At 46.4% G+C, this 21,894-nt stretch overlaps 1 protein-coding gene across 4 annotated transcripts in view; it reads left to right on the top strand.

Moving 5' to 3' along the window:
- RUNX1 (RUNX family transcription factor 1) overlaps positions 1–21,688 on the top strand; it is a 243,461-nt gene extending 221,773 nt beyond the window's left edge. For all 4 annotated transcript variants that reach the window (XM_087861781.1, XM_045785582.2, XM_045785583.2 and 1 more), the window contains 2 exons: positions 11,750–11,911; positions 17,571–21,688. In XM_087861781.1, the coding sequence (XP_087717907.1) occupies positions 11,750–11,911; positions 17,571–18,046 (638 nt within the window). In that variant the 3' untranslated portion in view covers positions 18,047–21,688. The remainder of the gene's footprint in view (positions 1–11,749; positions 11,912–17,570) is intronic.
- Positions 21,689–21,894: the final 206 nt, after the last annotated feature.

The following is a 21,894-nucleotide window of genomic DNA, read 5'->3' as shown; positions in this document are numbered from 1 at the left end:
ATCATTCCCGTGGGAGAACGAAAGGGTCCTCAGCCAACTGGAATGGCAGTGCCCTTCGAGAGGGAGAAGTTCATTGTTAGGTCTGTTCAGAGACTTGCCGGTCGCTGTATGGAAGGTCAGAGCCTTGGAGGGGAAGGGACGGCGGATTCCCAGCATGCTTGCCGCTCCCTGCAGGTGCACCGTGAGTCTTCGTGCCCAGGGCCAAAGGCAGGAGGCTCTGACGCTCAGAGGCTCACGGAGGTGAAGAGGGGGGCGGTCGCCCCGGGCGCTGGCCTCCTGGCTCCTGCCGCTGGGAATTCCCGGAGCAGGGCCTGATGTGTGGGAAAGGAAAACAAGGAGCGGGTGCAGGTAGGGGAAGAAAGTCACGGCAGGACAGCACGGCCAGCAGTGAGCGTGAGCAAGACGGGAGCAGGCTGAAGCAGACACCGAGCCAGTGGTTCGTGGAAGGCAGCCAGGCGCTTCAGCTTGGGAAACTCACCCTACTCCCCTTTGAGCGGGGAGCACGGAATGGAAGCTCTTCGAGAAAGAGCGGCTGCCACCCAACATGAGACCCCCCTCGGAAGGTCCAGAACAACGATGCGTCCTCAGTTGGCAAAGCTCAGCATTTGGATTTCTGGATTTCGGTGCTCTGGCCAGCAGGGCATGATGCGGCAGAGAGGCTGCGGTGCTCCCCCTGAACGAGGCTGGTGCTCAGCAGGACGAAGGGTTTCCGTCTCGTCTTGGTCACCTGCTGCGTGCAGCCTGCTGGAACCTCACACGTGCTCATCGAGAGACCACCTTTTCCCTGGGGAAGGGCTCGGGGGCATGTTAGCACCTCACAGGTCGGGGGGAAACGGAGTCTCCAAGGAACGAGGTCACTTGCCCCCAACACTCCGCGAGTGAAGGGCGAGTCAGGGGCTCAGCCCTAATCTCTCCAACTCCCAAAGGAAAGCCTTGCTATGCTCTTGCTCGGGCCCTAGTGATTCTCTGAGGGACAGCCCCAGGCCATGGTTCCCAAGTCCTGGAAATGTTCGGGGCAACACAAACCGAAGGCTAGCTAAGCATCCTTGCGGACACCCTGCCAGCGCTCTCGATGTCGTAGTGTGTTGCGTTCTTGCTTCCCCCTTCGTAGGACTCCAGATTTTATTAGAATGCCATGCTTCAGAGTTTGCTGCTTAAAACCAGAGGGTGTGACCGAAAAATCCAGAAAGGATGCATTCAGGCCAAGGACACATGGGAGCGGAGGTCACAGAGGCTGCTGGAAGGGCTTCAGCCACTCTAAAATCTGTCAAACAGTTAACTTTCCATAAACCTACAGAAGTGCTGAAGTAGAATCCAGGGTTGCAGCTGGGAAAGCCATGGCCATGACGGGGCTGGTGGGGAGCATGGCCTCCCTCTGTCTCCGCCCCGCGCCACCTCTGTGTCTCCCACGAGAGAGCTGTCTGCGGCCAGGTCTTGGCCGGAGGGAGGCACACTGACACAGAGGGCTGGGGGCTGCAGAGCTGGGTGCAGTGGCCTCAGGGGGAGCCAGGGCCAGGCCGCAAAATGATGGGACGCATAGCTGTCGCGTGCCAGATCTCTTTCCGAGCTGGGCTCCAGAGCATCTCCTCCAATCCTGACAGCTCACGGGGTTGGGGTCAGTCGTCCTGCGGCCCCTGAGGCCCCAAAGCTAGCATCACGCCTTTTTTTCTTGCCTGCTGCCACCCTAAGGCATTACAAGGACCCTAGCAAAGCTTGGCCACGTTCTTTAACAGGAACTGCCTAAGGGATGGCTCTTCCTGAATCTGCTTAGTAGAGAGGTCGCCGGTGTCTCTCTGGGAAGCCCTGTGGGCTCCCCCACATCAGCACAGGGCCTTCCATCGACAGTCTGGACGGTGGTTTGGCTCTGACAGTCTCCCACTCTGCGCCACGGGCCAACGATGCTCCAACCTGCATGACCCTCTTTATAGCACGTGCTGTCCCCATGGAATGTTCCTTCAGAAGATTCCGTTTCTTTAGCTGTGGGCAGTCTCAGGTGATGCTGTGCCTCTCCCGCTTGTAGCTTCCCCCTTCGAGGTGTCTGTCATTTGCTTCCTGCGAGTCAGGGTCCTCATTCTAGGTCAAAGGCATGATCCCAAGCGAGAGGCTGCCGGAGATTTCCCCGCCGTTGACACAGTATTTCTGGCTTGTCCCTTTCCAGGAGCTGCAAAGAGGGCAAAGCGGCTAGAGAATGAGGGGAGGGGAACGGAAAGCCATCTTTACCGTCCGTGTTTTGAGATTTTCGTGGGAGGAGAATGGAAGAAGGGAAGGAGATTAACAGGGCAGTCGTGGAATCATTAGAACATGGCCAGTGGGCTGGCCTTCCAGGAATTCATCCAACCACCTGCAGAATCAGTGTGGGCCTGGAAAGCACGTTGGAGGGCAAAGGCGCAGAACGTGAGAGTGCGGAAAATCTTTACGGGAAGGGCGTCTGCGATGGCTGTTTGTTTAACAAAGTCCACGGCAGTAATCTGTCTGCAAGGGAGGACAAGGGAAGACCAGAAGGTGCCTTCTGGTCCCTCAAAACCGTGGTTCCTCCACCCCATGGGAACCGAAGGCTTCTCTCCCTCTGCCCCGGGGACACGGTGCCGGCGGAGAACAGGAGGCGTTTGTCCACACACCCATCTTTTCTAGAAGCCAGTGACTTATCCCCCGGCCCTTCGTCAGAGACAACTGTGCCTGAGTCCAGAGCCTTTTTCCAGACGTGCCTCAGACTGATGGGGCTGAGGGGAGAGGCCTCATGGCAAAAGCTGAACTGTTTCCCCTGGGAAGTGTCTGGTAACTCTAATGAGGACCGGCACTTTGCATTTATAGAGCGCCTTTCATCTGTGCTCTCAAAGCGGCTCCGCAAACATTAATTAACTCTCACACCTGTGAGGCAGGTGAGGCTGGTTGCCCCCATTTTTGGAGATGAGGAAACAGGTTTGAAAGGAAAAGGGCTGTGGTGAGCCACGAGGGCTGGGGGCGGCTCTGGCTAAAGGCACTGGCTTTCTGGATTCCCAGCGCCCCGACCCGACGGCCCTGAGCGCACAGCCAGGGGGCCTCCCCGGGGCCAGGCTCCGAATATGGGTCCCAGAGGCTGTGCATGGGGGACACGTGGCCACACAGCTCCCCCCTTCCCTCCTGCAGGCAGCCCGCCGCCTCCCAGGCCCTGCGACCTGGACGGGACCCCTCAAAACCCTGAAGGCCTTTAAAACGCAGCATCCCCGGGCAGGTCTCTGCCCGGGCTTGGTGCTGGATGCTTCCCTTCCGAGTAATTGCTGGAACAATGAACACATCTTAGCTGTACATGACTAACCAAGATGTCTGTAGCCGGCAGAGACAACGGTTGGCAAATACCAGAGCTGTTTCACAACCTCGCTTTTTCCAGGATCCAAAGCTGGTAGGAGCTGACTCACATTATCATGGGGGTTCGCTGATAGCAACGGCGTGCGAATCCCGTGTCGGCTACCTGGGCACACCTCTAGGTGACTGCCAGCCCTCCTTGCCGTGCCCTGCTGCGTTGTGACTCCCTGCCGCGGTGGCCGGAGGAAAGGGCTCTGGAGGACAGTGGGACTTCCAGGGAAATGCCTCTTTCAGAGAAGAGGATGACCCAGCGCTTGCGGCCACGGCAGCCTGGGGTTCTGAAGGCAGGAGAGCCCCAGGCGGCAGTCTTGTCTTTGCCAGGGAGCCCAGATCTTCCCTCCCAAGGGTCCCAGACGGGGAGATGCAAGCCACCACCGGGGCCCGCCCTGACACATCACCCTGGAAACTGACTCACATCTCTGAGCCCTGAGTCATATCCTGTTGTGCGTTTGGAGGCATCCAAGAGGGCATTACACCAGCTACCCAGGACTGAGGTGAATCTGAAGGGCACCCTGGGAGCTACCCGGCCGTCTTCCAAACAGAAAGAGGGAAAAAAATCCTCTAGGGAAAAACACCAGGACGGCCCTGCGGGTTTCTATGTTCACCAGGCAGGTTTGGCTCTTAAAAATAGACGCCGGGGCCCCATGACATACATAACTGTCTGGTCTCTGTTTTTAAACGGCTCTGAAAGGTTACCAAAAGGTCACATGTTTTAAAGATATCAGCTGAAGAGCCAAAGAAAGGGCCTTCTAACTCGAATAGCCAAGCCACAGAGCCGCCCACCTCCTCCTGGCCCCGGGGCAGAGAGAAGATGGTGGTGCTGTTGGGAATCCAGGTTTTGAGGGTGGGCGTTCAAGACCCCAGAGAGGTAGGTGGCCGAGTAGAACCAAGAGGGGTCTCTGGCCATGCTGTCTTGTGTGGCCTGGTGGCAGCCTGGGGCCAAAGCAGGATGCTTTAAACTTTTCAGAGAGCGGCTTTTGGTTTTGTTGATTTTCTTCGTCACTTTCTATTTCATTGATTTCTACTGCTGTTTTTCCTCTACTTTCCTATGCTGGAAGCTTAGATTATTGATTCTGGATCATTCTTCTTTTCTAATATATGCATTCGATGCTATAAATATCCCTGTAAGCACTGCTTTCCCTACGTTCCACAAATTGTGGTAATTGGATTTTCATTTAGTTCACAATGTTTTTTAGTTTCTCTTGAGACTTCTTATTGGACCCGTGGGTTACTTGGAGGTGTGTTGTTGAAGCTCCAAATATTTGTTCTAGCTAACTTTCTGTTGCTGGTGGGGTTTTTTTGGTTTGTTTTTAGTTTTTTGTTTTTAGTTTTAAATTTATACGGCCTGCGAATATACTTTGTATGATTTCTGATCTTTTAAATTTGTTAAGGTGTGTTTTATGGCCCTGAATTGGTCTGTCTGAGAGAATGTTCCCTGTGAGCTTGAGAAGAAAGTGTATTCTGCTGTTGTTAAATGGAATCTTCTATAAATGTTAATGACATCAAGTTTGTTGAGAGTACTGTTCAGGTCAAAATGCCCTAATTTTCTGCCCATTCGATGCATCAATTACTGGAAGAAGGGTGTTGAAGCCTTCAACTAAATGTATTTTTCTATTTCTTCTTGCAGTTCTAAATCAGTTTTTGCCTCATGTTTTTTGGCACTGTTGTTAGGTGCATACATGTTAAGTATTGTTACATCTTAGAGAACTGACTCTTTCATCATCAAGTAATTCCTGTCTTTATCCCTGAAATTCTTCCTTCTTCTGAAGTCCGTTTTGTATTAAATTAATATAGCTCTCTTTTGGTTAGTGTTAGCATGGTCTTACCACATCTCTTTACTTTTACCCTGAGTCTTTATATTTCAAGTAGGTTCCTTATAGACAATATATAGTTGGGCCTTGTTATTAATTCACTCTGACAATCCCTATCTTTTAATTGGTGCATTTAGAACATTCATACTTAAAGTGATTATTGATATGGTTGAATTCATATCTATCATGTTTGTAACTGTTTTCTATTTGCTTACTTTTTCTTTTTTCTCCTCTTTTTCTGCCTTCTCTGGTTTTAATGGAGCATTTTATATGATTCTGTTTTATCTCCTCTCTTAGCCTATCAATTATACCTTTTTAAAAAATGTTTTCAGTGTTTGCCCTAGAGTTTGCAAAATACACTTATAGTGAATCTAAGTCACCATTAAATAACACTACACCACTCCTTCCTTCCCATTCTGTCATTCCTGCTATTCATCTCGTTTACCCATACGCTGGGATCCCCCAATACATTATTCCCTCTATTACCATTTTAAACAGTTATCTTTTGGATCAACTAAGAATAGGAAAAATAAGACTTTATTTTACTTTCATTTATTCTTTCTCTGAAACTTCCTTTCTTTGTGTCAATTCAATTTTCTGACTTACATTTTCCCTTTCCTTGAAGAATTCCTTTTAACATTTCTTGCATGACAGCTCTGCTGGGTAAATTATAACAGATTTTGTTTGTCAGATGATATTTTGATTTCTCCTTCATTGTTGAGGTATAATTTTGTAGAATATAGAATTCTAGGCTGGTGGCTTTTTTTTTCTTTAAACACTTGAAATGTTTACTACACTTTTTGCTTGTATGGTTTTTGAGGAGAAGTTGGAAGTAATTCTTATCCTTATTGCCCTCTAGGTAAGGTGTTTCTGTAGATTATTTAGTATTTATCTTCCTTGGTGTTCTCTGAGCTTCTTGGATCTGTGGTTTGGTGTCCATCACTAATTTTGAAAAATTATTGGCCATTAATACTTCAGATATTTCTTCTACTCTGTTTTCTTTTCTTTTTCCTTCTGATATTTCCACTATGCATATGTTACACCTTTTGAAATTGTCCCAGAGTTCATGGATGTTCTGTTTGGGGTTTTTCTGTTTGTTTGCTTTGTTTTTTTCTTTCTTTTTCTCTTTACCTTTTAGTTTGGGAAGTTTCTATTAACATATTTTAAAGTTCATTGATTCTTTCCTCAGCCATATCCCATCTATTGATAAGCCCACCAAAGGCATTTCTCATCTCTGTTACAGTGTTTTTCGTTTCTAGAATTTCCTCTTGTGTCTGAGAGTTTCCATCTCCCTCCTTACATCACCCATCTGTGCCTTCATGCTGTCTTCTCTTTCCGTTAGAGCCCTTAACACTTTAATCACAATTAAATTCCCTGTGTGGTAACTCCAAAATCTATGTCATATCTAAGTCTGGTTCTGCTGTTTGTTGCATCTCTTCACACTGCTTTTCTTACCTTTTGGCATGCCTTGTTATTTCTGATTTGAAAGCTAGACATGAGGGGCACCTGAGTGGCTCAGTTGGTTAAGCATCCAGCTCTTCATTTTGGCTCAGGTGATGATCTCAGGGTCCTGGGATCAAGCCCCACACCAGGCTCTGCTGAGCATTGAGCCTGCTTGAGGATTCTTTCCCTCCCTCTCCCTCTACCCTTCTCCCTGCTCGTACACTCCCTCTCTCTGTCTCTCTCTCTCTCTAAAATAAATAAGTTTGTTGGTTTTTTTTTTTTTTTAAGAAAGCTGGACATGATGTTATCAGGTGATGGGAAGTCACGTACATAGGCCTTCGGTGTGAGATGTTATGCTCATCCAGCTAGGAATTGGGCTGTACTTCATGTTTACTGTAGCTGTAGGTGCCAGAGGCTTCAAATTCCTCTAATGCCCTTGTTTTTGTCTCCCTTGTTGTCTTTGGACTTCCCTAAAAACTCTTTCCTAAATAGTCTCTTTCAGCCATAACCCACTGTTATTAAACTGGATCCCAGGAAAGCCTGGAGGAGTTCCTGATGCCAATCTCAAGAAAGTGGCCCCACCCCAATCACCACACACACACACACACACACACACACAAGACTGCAGGCCCCTAGAAGTTTCTTATGCTCCCAGGAGTCTATACTCAGTCTCCAACAATTTATCAAAATTACCAGTTAAGCGTTCAACCAGTTTACGGCTCCAGCAGCTTCTGTTCCTGGTACGCAGACTTCAGTGTGATTTTCTATAGTCACCAGCCTCTCAAGATTTCAGGGTGGCAGTTTGCCCTACAGTCTCAATTCTCTAACATATCCAAGAAGAGTCATGGATTATCAGTCTGTTCAGCTCTTTTCTTGTAGAGAGGGGAGTGGTGACCCCCAAGCTCTTTACATTTCAGAGTTACAGGTGGAAGCAGCAGAACATCTTGCCTTCAGTTATTGGGTAGGGTCATTTTTCACTCTGGAGATTTTTTGATATTGCTGCATCAAAAGGTGAAAGCACTCTACTTTCTTGTTGAGTGGTGTATGCCATGGATCCCTCTGAGTTCACCGCTAGCCTCCGCCCTACCTTTTCCCCAACGTCCCCCTTCTCTGACCTCATTTCAGATGGAAGGGAGAGGGAGCTCTGTTTTACCCATTTTTTTGGTGATCAGACAGCTGAAAAGAACCCATCACAAAATGACCTCAGTAAAGTGGCTGCATCAAAACATTAGGTACCCTGAAAAAAAAAAAAAAAAACACAACAGGAGGCAGAAAGGCTCAAATTTAAATTTTCTAATCCAGTCGTTTGGTTAATGGGCATGTGAACTGGTTGAGATTGGGTCCTTGCCTCCTCTATCCTTACCTCAGATCTCCAGATTTCTTGCCCTTTACCACTTAATCTCCGGAGCCCAGTTCCTCTCCGGTGCTGAAGACCGGCCAGCAAGCCCTTTATCAGTGAACAGCGTGATATTACCTGAGCCTTACCCTGGAGCAGGTGTGTGTAGCCTAACCCCTAAAAATCAGATAAATCCCTTGGCATGGGTTTATTTTCCTTTTTAATAATATAATCATAAAAAGTAGTCAGACTTACTGAGCATTTAATATGGCCCCAAACTGTGCTACTTGCTTCCCATATGGCCTATCTCACTTATTCTTCACTACTACCATTTGAAGTAGGAAAACTATGTATCAGAGAAAATAAGTGACTTGCCCAGGGTAAAGGCAGAATTCAGTGCCTTAAATCTATCCGTGATTTAAAGTAGGTGCTTTCCCTAGTCTGCTAGAGGGTTAGCTCTAACATGGGAACAGCTGTTTGCAACTCCATATTAGGCAGATAATCCATCAGTCCACCTGAATACAGGTCCCCCAGTAGCTGTAATTCCCTAAAGGCAAGGACTATAATCCATTCACTACTGAGGCCCCCAAACAGTGACCCTAGTAAAGCAAATGCTCATTGGCAACACAAATGAGTGAGGCTGTGCATAACTTCATTGGCCTACGAATGAATGAATGAACTAATCGATGGGAATGAATAAATGCAACAGCTGTCAGCATGATGGTCAGCGCCATAGGAAGAAACCTTTCCAAGCATCATCCGCCCCCAGGGTCTTCACTGATACCGGACTAGAAGCTCCAGGGGGGCCGGAACTACACTGGTCTTATTCATCAGGCTACTCCTAGCTAAGTTAGCACATGCCTAGCACATACTAAAATTTCAGTCAACTTTTGTTCTTTTCGATGGACTGACTTATCAGAGGCAATCCCTTCAAGAATAAGTAGCCCTACTTTCCGGAGAATGACCGACAGTGGTTCTCTTCCTCAGCCGATGGCTTCTTCTCTGGATAACTCCCATCTTCTCCCTGCCTTCTTCCTCTTCCCAGAATAGGTATATAGAGTGTTACAAGCACCATTCTTCACCCCACCTTCCACCGGATTTTTTCTTAAATCCGATTAGCATACAAGTTAAGCAGAGGAACACTGTGTAGGATGTATCTGAATTAGAACCCTGCACTGTGACTGTTGCAAGGGGCTTTGAGGTCATGACCTTTCAGAGACGAGAATGAGGACGTGTAAACACGTGGTCCAGGCTCAAAGACAAGCATGGAGGCCACATCTCCTGCCTCTCAGTCCCGCGCTTGCGGTGGCCCACAGCACTGCCATTTCCACGGCTGCCTCCATGTGTTCATGTGGGCCCCATCGGAGCAGGAATGGTTAACGGAACAGTAAACCCGGCATACACATATCATTGGCGCTAGTTTTTTTTTGTTCTATTTTGTGCTTTTGGTTTTTCATGGTTTTTTTTGTTTTGTTTTGTTTAATAATACATGTAGAATTAGAAAACACCCAAAAAACCTGACATGGGAAGCTCGCCATCACCACCTTCTGGCCCACCACTGGCAATGACTCCAGAGACAGCTTACTACGGTCACATGAATGAAAACTGATCACCCAGGGGTCCTTTGGGTTTTTAGTGCTGTCCTTCCTCTGACGCTGGAAAGCTAAGTTGTGGTGTGAAGCAAGAATGTCGAATCTAAAACCCTGGGTTCAGAAAAAAACAGTCACAGAAGTTGGACTTTAATCATAAAGATCATTTTACCAAAGCATATTTTTAAAAGGCTGTGAAACATTATGCAACGTTTGCATGGTTTAATTATGAGTTTAGAAAAGCCTAGCACAACTTTTTCACTACAGTAAAACATGACAGAGCATGAATCATGGCATAATACTTTATGCTTACTGTGGTTTTAGACATGGGGTTAGGGGTGCTGGGCTGTCTACACAGCAAGGCATGAATTACTGAACCGCAATTCACACCCTGGAGGGCTTTATGACAATTATAAAACCTCTTTTGTTTGCTTCTTAAATGATTAAAATATTTGAATACTATATATTCACCTAGCAAATGTGTATATCTAGGACGTATCTGAGACTAAAATATCTGAGTCTGTGATTTACTTTTCACTTGGAGCAAAACACTTGTAATATGGGAATATTGAACAAGCTGCTGTTTTGCTCTTTGCTTTCAATTATTGGAAACACTGTCACCTGTAAGGCTGCGCAGGATCCTTGACTGTACTGGACCATTCATTTCCACTGAGTTTAGAATGGACCGGCTCTTTTATTCCTTGCCTTCAAGGAATTCTCCAAAATTCAGAATGGAATGAGGACCCTTCTTTAATATTAGATTTCAGAGATTCTAAGTTAAAATATTTGCCCAGATTTTCCAAACTTAAAAATCGAATTATTTTTAAAGAAAAGAAAAGAAAAGAAAAGAAAAGAAAAGAAAAGAAAAGAAAAGAAAAGAAAAGAAAAGAAAAGAAAAGAAAGAAATCGATCTACATGAGGGACAGGGAGAGGGGCAGGCAGGAGAAGACCCAGGGATCCAGGTGGCTCTCCAAACCCCTGATTCTGTTATCTGCTCTGCCGGCCGCGAACAGATAAACAGAAACAGCAAACTTGAACTGCTGGAAATGAAAAGCCCCTGGAGGAACTAGAACTGAATACTTCACTATGAGTAGGAAGAACTCACTTCTTTACATTCTGGCACATACACAGCCTGCGCCCAGTATTTTCCTGAGGAATGTTGCTCTTTCTAGATTTACTCCCAGGTTCATGCAGCCCTGGCTATGAAGATCCCCAGGAGAAGGTGGGACACAAAGAGAAAAATCAATGTTTAACCTTAAAGAAATGGAAGGCGATCTTGGGGGGGGGGACCATGTCCCATTTAACTTTTCTTACACGGGTTGCCTGAGATTAGAGGGTTTGTTCATTTTTTCTTCTTCTTTTCATCTGCACTGTGATGCTTTTGAAAACTAAGACTCCTATGAATGCTGGAATCAAATTTACAAAATCCTTTTTACCTAAATCTTCTGAAGTCAGAGTTTTGTCTCTTCTCTATCCCAGTCCTCATTTAATGGCCATCTATAAAATACTTGCTCAACATTCTGCCCTTTAAATGTTGCAAACTTGAGGTCTTGAAAAGGTGCCGGACACCCGTCGGTCTGGGTTGGTAGAGCCAGCTCTCGACTGCTGGGCTTGTGAACTAGTCCTCTGGCCTCATCACCAGCTTCCCAGCCAGACCTTCTTTTCTAAATTCCTTGGGAGAGAATTCACCTAAATAGAGGACACTTAAAAGCCCTTGGGATATTTTTGCCAAAGGTACAAAGAAAGAAAAAAAACAACAACTCTATGTTCTTTTTTGCTTACTGAGTACAGACGGATAGGTGATCCCCTGAGCTTATAAAATGTTTCTGAGGAGGAGAATTGTAACTCTTGGTAAAGCCGAAATTGTCTGGGCAGTTGACACATGCCGTAGTTCAACAGGTGAGCCTGAACACTTCTACCTGGAAAGTATATTCACCTTCCCCCATCATTATGAGCATGATTCAGTCCAACCTCTGGAAGGAACAGTTACCAGAGGAAAATCTTCAAGAATCACACATAAACTGTATTTCAGTATCTTGGGCGGGGGGTAGAGAGGGTGGAAATCATCAATCAAAAGCAAATACTTGGACTTACTAAACACTGGTCAACAGGCCACAGGCATGAATAACATATTTAAACAAAAGTGACTAGCTCTTTATTTAAAGATTTTTTTTTTTCTTAAATCCCACCCCACTCTACGTCTGACTGAGCTCTCTGATTCTCTGCAGACACAAGGCAGATCCAGCCATCCCCACCGTGGTCCTATGATCAGTCCTACCAGTACCTGGGATCGATAGCCTCCCCTTCCGTACACCCGGCAACACCCATCTCACCTGGACGGGCCAGTGGCATGAGCACCCTCTCTGCAGAGCTTTCTAGTCGACTCACAAGTAAGCTGCTTGAACCCACCCTTGGAAGTTGAGCTAGAGTGGAAGGTTCGAGAGACTGGAGCTGCATGAAGGGGTTGGCAGTCATTCTGGGGGGTAAAATTTGGTTTAAAGACAAGGTTGTCTAAGTCCCAGGCCCATTCACGGATTTTCCCTGATGCATAGAGACAGAGATTATGACTATGAAGGCAGAAGGGGATGATTTGGGCATTTTGGGGTTCCTCACACTTGGCGGGAGGTAGCAGTTGGAGGATTAATAATCTACAAGGCCAAAGGAATTAGCATCTAGAACTCAGGTGGGACTGTCCATCTGATGGTGGCGAGCTTTCACAGGTCATGTCAGCGACACTGGGGTACCTGTGGAATGGGAAGCAGCTACACCCCAAATGAGACATTTTGAACTAAGAGCTGTTCATCCCAGATTAGAGGAACAGAATGGAAAGCTCGGGTGTCGTGGTTAGCATAATTGTTGTTAATACGAGCTCATTAAATATTAGTCATTTAACCTATGAGACCTTTGGGCTTGGCACTCACCTTTGCTCGTGGGCAGGGAAATCGGAGTTAGAGAAAAATTCCTTTGTTGAAAGCAAAAGAAGAAACTCCCTGTTTGGAGCTTTGAAATTGGAGCTGGACCAAACTGTGAAAATACTTCAGAGAACTTCAGCATTATGAAGCCGGCGAACACACTTCATATGTGTGGGGAGGGGGGTGGTTGTTTTTGCTTTTCAGCTCTTGAGCTCAGATTATAGTAGATTAGGGGGCAGGCGAAGGGGCAAAGGCATCACGTCTGCCATTTTAAATGTCGCATAATGTGGTATTTTCCAGACAGTTGTGATTACTGGAGAGTTCACCAAATGCTTTAGCTTCTTCTCGGAGCTTTTTAACAGCAGCACCATCGGCATCTGGGGCCAGAGAATTCTTTGTTGCGGGGGGCTGTCCTGTGCACTGTGGGATAATTAGCAGCATCTCTGGCCTCTAGATGCAGCGACAGGCCCCCTCCCCCGCATCAAGACAGCCAAAAATGTCTCCAGATACTGCCGGATATCCAGAGGGCCCCCCAGCTGCCCCCCAGTTGAGAACCACTTCAAGTATTCTTAGGCACTGTGGTAAAGTGGGAAAGCCAACTGAGTTGCCCACTTTTTGCATTAATGCCAACATTGTCAGGGCACCTGCGGGGCTAAGGAGTTGAGGAAGTAGCATAAGAACGATGACGTCTGTTCAGCCTGTTGTTCAGAAGTTCTGTTCCCTCAGGACCAGTTTGATTCCAAAGGCACTTGTCAACTTTTATTGATTCTTCTCGGTGGCACTGCTCTGCTCTCTACATCTAAAACAATTACTGTTTTCCTTGGTAATGTGCCTGCTGTGGGTCCCTTGGAATTTATTACGTAAGACTTTTGACTTGGTCAGCACCCAAGATCCGCACCTTATAGTTTCAAGAGCCCTCGGGTGGGGGCAGCCGCCCCAACTGACCAGTGTTCAGATGTGGGGGCGACTTTTTTTTTTTTAAGATTTTATTTATTTATTCGACAGAGATAGAGACAGCCAGCGAGAGAGGGAACACAAGCAGGGGGAGTTGGGAGAGGAAGAAGCAGGCTCATAGCGGAGGAGCCTGATGTGGGGCTCGATCCCATAACGCCAGGATCACGCCCTGAGCCGAAGGCAGACGCTTAACCATTGTGCCACCCAGGCACCCCGACTTTTTGTTTTTTTAAAAGGAATCGGTACCGTGCGCTCCCAAGTCCCATGTTGCTGTTACGCTTCTGAATAACCAGGACCTCAGTTACCCAAGGAGTGGGGAAGGGTGTTTTATGGCATGAGGGTGTGAAGTACACAGAAACCACGTCCCATTCCAGCACCCAAGAATGGTTCTCCCCTGTCTTGGAGGGAGGGCAGGAGAGAATTCCAGATGAGCTTTCCCCAGTGGCAGAGAAAGGCGTGGGAGACTGCTCTTCCACTCTGCAGATGTCCCTCTGAGAAATCAAGCCTGGAGTGCAGGCCTGGCCTGGGGGCAGGAGGGGGTTGTGACACATAAAAGAAAAGTGGCTGCCTGGCTGCCAGCTTTGAGAACCTGACACGGCTCTGCGCCTGCTTTTCCTTTTAATCCCACCCCAGAGCTCTGTGTACGGCCCCTCTCCCCGCCCCCAGCCCCACCTGGACTTCCTTCTGCAAGGGGGACTTGCACTCTTTTTCTCTCTCTCTCTCTCCTTTGCAGACAGTCTCCACACCTTGTCTGAAAAGAGATGTCATCTGGAGGTTTTCCTTTATTTTTTTTTCTTTAAAAAAAATTAATGTTTAGCTGCCAACCTGGGCGACAGACAGCATGCATTAATCTGAGTCATGCAAAAGATCCTTTTAAGGCGGCCATTATCTGCTCAGGCTGTTTAATCCTTTGGGGGCAGTGGGAGGGGCCGGAGTGGGACAGCTTTCATCCATGTTGAGCTGTAGAACGAACACTTGAGCTGTCATGGCAAATATTTAGCCCAATAGGTGGGGAAACATTTCCAACTAAAATACCTGAACCTCCTAATCCCCAGATTTCCTACCCTTTAAAAGCTCCCTGTGACTATCAGGGGTCCCCACGCCCTCCCGCTATGGAATAAGGGGGCACCAGGCCAACCCAAAGGACCAATGGGCAACAGACAGGTGGGGTGAATGGTGCATGACAGTGGGGCTTGGTAGGAAATGTCAGACGGGACATAAAAATGGAAACAAATATTTGAATAGATCATTTGAATTGGAACATATCTAGAGGGCCGAAGCTCTTTTATTATCAAAATGGGCGGGAAAAGCTAATTTGACCAAACGGGTGGTCTTTTGTTCAGTGGCACTGGTGCCGTGTAGACAGAAGGAGAATCACGGGCAGTACTGAAGTTCTTTCAGATATTCTGCCCGCAAGTGAAAGAACTATTTTCCCCTGACAGCTGAGACCATAACATCATTCCATTACTTATGTCCGTGACCAGCCGCGGACTCACTTGGGATTACGGTAACTTGGTACCATCACCACATTACCGTGTAGTCGTTGGAACAGACTGGCAGAGCATGTCCAGACATCGCCATGAAACAGGGTGACCTTTCATTCATTTTCCAGTGGATTCACCTTTTTGTCTTAGGGCAAATGAAGCAAGAGGAGTAATGGGCAGAGTCATTAATTTGTGTCCAGAGTCTTGCATCAGATGCCAACAAATTGATTGTATTTGCCTAATGCTCTTCCTCCTACCTCGGCTTCTCCTGAGACTATAGAAATCTAACTGGAAAAATGGAGTCAAGCTTCCTGTCACAGCTCTCTGGGTGAGCAAAAACAAGTGACACAGAGCTTGCTCACAGACGGCCCCAGTAAGCGGGCAGGGACAAACCGTGTGGAATGAGGTGCGGCCTGGCTTCAGGACGAGCTAGAGAGTGGCCGTGGAAGGGCAGCCCCAGACCCACTGTCCGTTTACAGCGCTTTCCCTGCCCACATGTCTGACTGGCTTTGAAAAGATTAACAGGAGTGTTTGTTTGAAAGTCAGACTCCTGGTTTCCTCATTAGCAGAGAGATTGGCTGCAGACTTTGGTTGTTTCTATAAACTTTAATTACCTCTCTGATGAGGAGTATATACCTCCTCATCACATTCACCCCAAATTTATAAAGGAGTTCGGAGAGAGGGAAGGAGGAGGAGGGAGGGGGAGAAGGGGGAGAGAGAGAGGGAGAGAGTGTGGGAGGGAGACAGAGAGAGAGAGAGACAGGCAGAAAGAGAATGAGAACACTAGCTCTCCCTGCTGGAATAATAGGCTTGAAATATGAGGAAGTTGATCAACCCCGGATGCCTTCCAAAACCAGATTAATCTACCCTGGTAGCTTTCCTTTCAGAGCAAACTCTTGGCTCTGTCAAGTTTCTCTATGGGCCTGAACACAAAAGGACACAGACCACATGCCATCCTGAGCTTGTTGATTTGAGAACTTCCAGATTTTAAAACATTTAATTCTTGCCTCTGCTATCTTTTGGGTTTGCTGATGTGAAGACTACTACGGTCCGGGCCCAGTCATTTGATGAATAATTCTGAGGAACAGTTGCCCCCAGGACACCATCCTACATCTACATGGTGGTTCTCAGTTGGGGGGGTTGCTTGCCCTCCCCCCACGGTACCCCCAGAACATTTGTCAGTGTCTGGAGACATTGTTAGTTGTCACAGTGGGGGGTGGGGGGGCACTACGGGCACCTGGTGGGCAGAGGCCAAGGATGCGGCCAAACATCCTACAATGCATGGGACAGCCCCCACCGCCCCGACAAATAACTATCTGGCCCAAAATGTCAATACACTGCTGAGAAACTGAGCTACAGGACACAGGGAACGCTTCCTGGCACCCAAAGCCCCTAGTAGTTCCCAAGGGCAGCCTATGGTGAAGAAAAAGGCAGAAGGACACAATGAAGGCCGAAGCCAGTTTCTGAACCAGAAATGCGTACTCCTAACAAAATGAGTTTTACAGACAAAGCTTTGCCATTCCTGGTAAAACTGCAACACGTGCAAAAATGGCGTGGATAAATCAAGGCCCTGCGGTCATTTGTGTTAACAAATCAGTGAAGCGCATATGAGAGACTACCAGGTGAAACTGAGGCCGTGTCCTTCTAAAAATGTGGAAGTAGTCTCAAGGCACATGTGGGGGAGGAAGAATGGTATTGATACTCACTGACATCCACTCACAGTCACTACTACACCATGCATTAGGTCAAATCATAAGAAATTGCCAATTTTGAACTGTTTGAGACCTACAGAAACGGCAGTTTCCTATGATTCAACCTAAATATTATGTATAATGTATTATATATTATATAATGTGTATAATGTATTATATATTATATAATGTATATAATGTATATATATCATATAATATATTCTATTAATCTACGGATGCATACATTACATTAGTATTACATAATTTTGTAAGTTACATATTATAATTATATTAATATCACAGACTACATTTATCTTAATACACAAATTACATGTATATCAATATATTAATTATAGAGGGCTGGCAAACTTTTTTCCATAAAGGGCCAGATACTAAATATTTTAGGCTTCCCGGGTCCTACGGTCTGTGTCATGACGACTCCACTCTGCAGGGGTGGCTCAACAGCACTATGATAAATAGCGAACAGAATGAGTGAGGCTCATTCCAGTGAAACTTTATGTATGCCCAATGATATGTGAATTTCACATAATTTTCACATCAGGAAACATTATCCTTCTCTTCACTTTTTTCAACTGTTTAGAAAAGTAACTCATTCTCAGCTTGGGGGCCGTACAAAAATTGGTGGCGGCTAGAAGGTGGGTTTGCCAACCCTGTAATTGCATCGGTATTATACGTATTATATCCATATATAGTATGTGTTATGTTACATTGTATTACATTCTATTATATTGTAATGACATTGTAGCCCACCCCACCTTACATTCCGTGACGCCGCGAATTACCACCCTCTGTCAGCGTGCACCGTCACACCACCTCCCTGCCCACTAGCATGCTGGGTAGGCGGGCCCCTGCGCTCCCGGGGCAGCAGCATTCTGGGTAATCCTCCTGTGGGCGGGCTGTGGGCGGGCCGTGGGCGGGCGGCGGGCTGGAGGGGCGTGGCCTCCCCAGCTCCCGCCTCACACTCTTTTCTCGCCCGACCCCCCGCAGCGGCCCCCGATCTGACGGCCTTCGGCGACCCGCGCCAGTTCCCCGCGCTGCCCTCCATCTCAGACCCTCGCATGCACTACCCCGGCGCCTTCACCTACTCCCCGACGCCCGTCACGTCGGGCATCGGCATCGGCATGTCGGCCATGAGCTCGGCCACGCGCTACCACACGTACCTGCCGCCGCCCTACCCCGGCTCGTCGCAGGCACAGGGCGGCCCCTTCCAGGCCAGCTCGCCCTCCTACCACCTGTACTACGGCGCTTCGGCCGGCTCCTACCAGTTCTCCATGGTGGGCGGCGAGCGCTCGCCGCCGCGTATCCTGCCGCCCTGCACCAACGCCTCCACGGGCTCGGCGCTGCTCAACCCCAGCCTCCCGAACCAGAGCGACGTGGTGGAGGCTGAGGGCAGCCACAGCAACTCGCCCACCAACATGGCGCCCGCCGCGCGCCTCGAGGAGGCCGTGTGGCGGCCCTACTGAGGGCCCTGTGGCGGCCAGGCGGGAGGAGCGCCCCGGCCCAGGCCCAGCCTTCGCCCTGGAGAGCCCGCGGGGGCGGGGTCTGCGGCCGGCGCCTTGGGGGTGGGGGGGGGGGCGCCCCTGCGAACTGGGTTCTGGGATCTCGCTCCGCGCCGACCTGGCCCCCGGAGCCGCCTGCGCCCCCCGAGGCCGTGCGGAGCGTCCGGAGCGCCGTGGCTGTGGGCCCCGCTCACCTTTTCCGAACCTGACCCAACCTGAGGGTGTCCGCTTCGCCAGCGCGCGGACGCGTCGTAAGGCAAACAGGAAGATTCCCAGAGGGAAACTGTGAATGCTTCTGATTTAGCGATGCTGTGAATAAAAGAAAGATTTTATACCCTTGACTTCACTTTTTAACCAAGTTGTTTATTCCGAAGAGTGGAATTTTGGTTGGGGTGGGGGCGGGGAATGCAACTCCTCTTGTTTGGTATCTAATTCATTTTTTTTAATTTTCTTTTCCAGCACCTTATAAATTGCAAAATGCGTATTTGCATTTGGGGTGGTGTGTGTATATATATATATATATATATATATATATATATATATATATATATATATATATATATATATATAAATTTGAGCTTGCTTCTTGCTTTAACAATTGAAAGAAATATGATTCCTTTTTCTGTACGTTTTATTTAACTTTTCTTTTGGACTTTCGTGTAGTTGTTCTTTTGAGAAACAGCTACAGCTTTGGGTCATTTTCAACTACTGTATTCCCACAAGGAATCCCTAGATATTTATGTATCTTGATGTTTAGACACTTACTTATGTGTTGATACTTTTTTTATTATTTAAATGTACTTATATTAAGAAGAAAAATATCAAGTACTACATTTTTGTTTTTGATAGTAGCCAAAGTTAAATGTATCACATTGAAGAAGGCTGGAAAAAAAGGATGGGCAATGTGATGACTTGGTTATCTAAATATTGTTTACATTAAACTCCCTTTCATGTTAATCAGACGAGTTGGTAGCTAATGCAGCAATGTGTTTAATACGCTTTTTTAGATACTGAGGGTCACTTGAAGGATCTGAAGTATGGAATTTTCTGCCAAGCTCAACAAAGGGTCTCATATCGGACTCCCTCCCTTCAAACAGAGAAGGTCAAATCTGGTTCCAGGAGGTTCAGATAGATGCCAAAGATTCACCTCTGGAGAGGATTTATTTTCTGCCTAGGGGTTTGCTCCCTCCACGGGCTCTTGATAATTTCAGACATGCTTTGTAACCATTGAATCCGAAGTAAGCTATGTAGAAGAGCAGTATCCACATGGGAACTGAATGAATGGATTTATGGGTTCCTTAACTGCTCCCTTCTGGGGTAGTAAGGAGATCATCTGAATCCAGAATTCAGATTTTTTAGCTCCAAGAAAATACTCCTATTTGATACAGTACCTGTTCATTGATGCAGATCAAAACTTGTGGCTGTCCCCCAAGGCTGGGAGTGGAAGAAACTAGACCCGGTGCTTTTGATGCCTGAAGGTGTCCAGCTGAATTTTCATAGGGTGAGCTCAGAGGAGACCTGGATAGGACAGTTTTCCTCTGTGTGTCTCGATGGAGTCACATGGGAGAACATTGCCCCTACCTGTGCCGGACTCCATCCCATGCTGCTGATTCAGCATCCGTCTTTGCATTGCTTTCCCCAGGCTGAGACCCTACCTAACGGGGTGTGTGCACTTTTATCCGTGCATCAGCATGACAGGAAAGATTCATGTCACTGCTGCCCATGGCTACGATTCAAAAGTATCCAATGTCACTGTAAATTTTATGGCACTATTTTTATTGGAGAATTTGGTCAGAATGCAGTTGTTGTACAACTCATAAATACTAACTGCTGATTTTGACATACGTGTGCTCAAAATGATCTGGTTGTTATTTAACGTACCTCTTAAATTAGTTGAAATGATTTCAGGTCAACTGAAGAGTATTTGAAAGCAGGACTTCAGAACAGTGTTTGATTTTTATTTTATAAATTTAAGGATTCAAATTAGAAAGATCTTTGGCTGCAGGCAGCAAAACAGCTGGTCTTATTTAAAACAACTTGTTTTTGAGTTTTCTTATATATATATATATTGATTATTTGTTTTACACAGATGCAGTAGCACTTTGGTAAGAATTAAAGAGTAAAGCAGTTTGTGTTGTCAGTCAGGTCATTCTTATCTAGAAAAGAGCTAAAACAGATCTTGGAGAAACTCAGAATATATTCATTTTCATTTTCGATGGGATTTTCTCTCCGCGATTCAATTTGATGTTTTATTCTGTATTATATTTTTGCAGCAAAATTCCCCTTAAATGTCACTAAATTGAAAATTTTTATTTTTGGAAAAGACCTTTGGCCCCTTCACCCCAAATCGAACCTAAGTGTTCTTTTCAGCACATGTTGCCGTATCTGACCTGACAAAATGTTGGGGGAAAATGAAGGAAAAAAAATTTATATTTTTCAGTTCATTTTTGGTACCTGAAGATATTCCAACTCAAAACCAGCCTAATGCCCTAGAAGGGGGATCAGTGAATCCTCACATTGAATCAATCAAAGGCACACCCACGGGTTTGCCCAGTTAAGAGTTTCACAGACCCTTAACCAGCATATGTAGTACTTAATCGTTCCAGAAAAAAATTAAATCAAACTTTGATTGTTTTGGAGATAGGCCTCACATCACACTTAATGCTTTTTCGCCCCAGAGAAATTGCATTCATTGCCTTCAGGTAAATTAAGGTGGTCCTTTAATCAAGGAGACCCTTAAGCCAATAATATAATAACTGGATGTATCTGGGAGCATTGGTCCAAGAGAAGAAAGATTAAGCCATTTCTACTGCTTGTTCATGCCTTTATTTATAATGTCAACATGGACATATATTTTCATTCTTTTTGGTTTTCTCACTATATTCCTTATATGACTTATATTTCTTACATGACCTATATTTCTTTCTTTCTCTGGCCCCCTAATACCTCCGTTTCTCTTCCCCTCCCTCCACCAAACCTCTTCTCCCTCCTCCATTCTTTCGCACACACACCCCCAACTTCACACCAAATGTCCAGAACACGAGGAGCTGCAGGTCTCCTCCCTTTACATAAAGGAACATGGTGAGTCAGCCTTTCTCCTGCTCCTCGCGGGTTTCTTCCAGCAGAACAGAGACATTGCCAACCATTTTGGATCTGCTTGCTGTCCAAGTGCAGCCACAGAAGCCTTCCTGGACAAATTACAATCAGCGAGTTAGTAGACGGGTTTCTGCTGCCTCGCATTTCTGTGCAGATAAACAGAAATGCTCTGATTGGAAAGGAAATGAATGGTTTCACTCAAATGTCCTGCAATTTAGGATTGCAGGTTTCTGTCTGAAAGACCTTCTTCCTTAGGACATTCCGTCCTGGTGATTTTGTTTTTGGTGGTTTTTTTTTCTGGGGGTACAACATGTTTGGGGTCTTTTATACATGAAAAATCAGTTAACAATAATCTCAGAACACATTTTTTACATCTGAACAAAATGCCTGTTTGTTTACCTACAGTATACGATCGTTTGGGGTTTTTGTTTGTCTGTTTGTTTGGAGTTTTTCCCCTCCCTTTGGCCAGATCAGTATTGATGAAGCTGATCATTTGGCCTTTTTTTTTTTCCTTCCAGAAGAGTTGCATCAACAAAGTTAATTGTATTTATGTATGTAAATAGATTTTAAGCTTCATTATAAAATATTGTTAATACCTGTAATAACTTTTTTTTTCAATTTTTTGTGTGTGTTTCTAAGGACTTTTTCTTATGTTTGCTAAATACTGTAGACGAAAAATGCTTCTTTCTACTTTGTTTATTTTAGACTTAAAAATG

The sequence above is a fragment of the Ursus americanus genome, chromosome 4, assembly GCF_024610735.1.
Source record: "Ursus americanus isolate L20-20 chromosome 4, mUrsAme1.1.p, whole genome shotgun sequence".
In the NCBI taxonomy this organism is placed as follows: Eukaryota; Metazoa; Chordata; class Mammalia; order Carnivora; family Ursidae; genus Ursus; species Ursus americanus.
The sequence above is the reverse complement of the archived record's forward strand: the minus strand, read 5'-3'. Positions and strand labels throughout refer to the sequence as shown.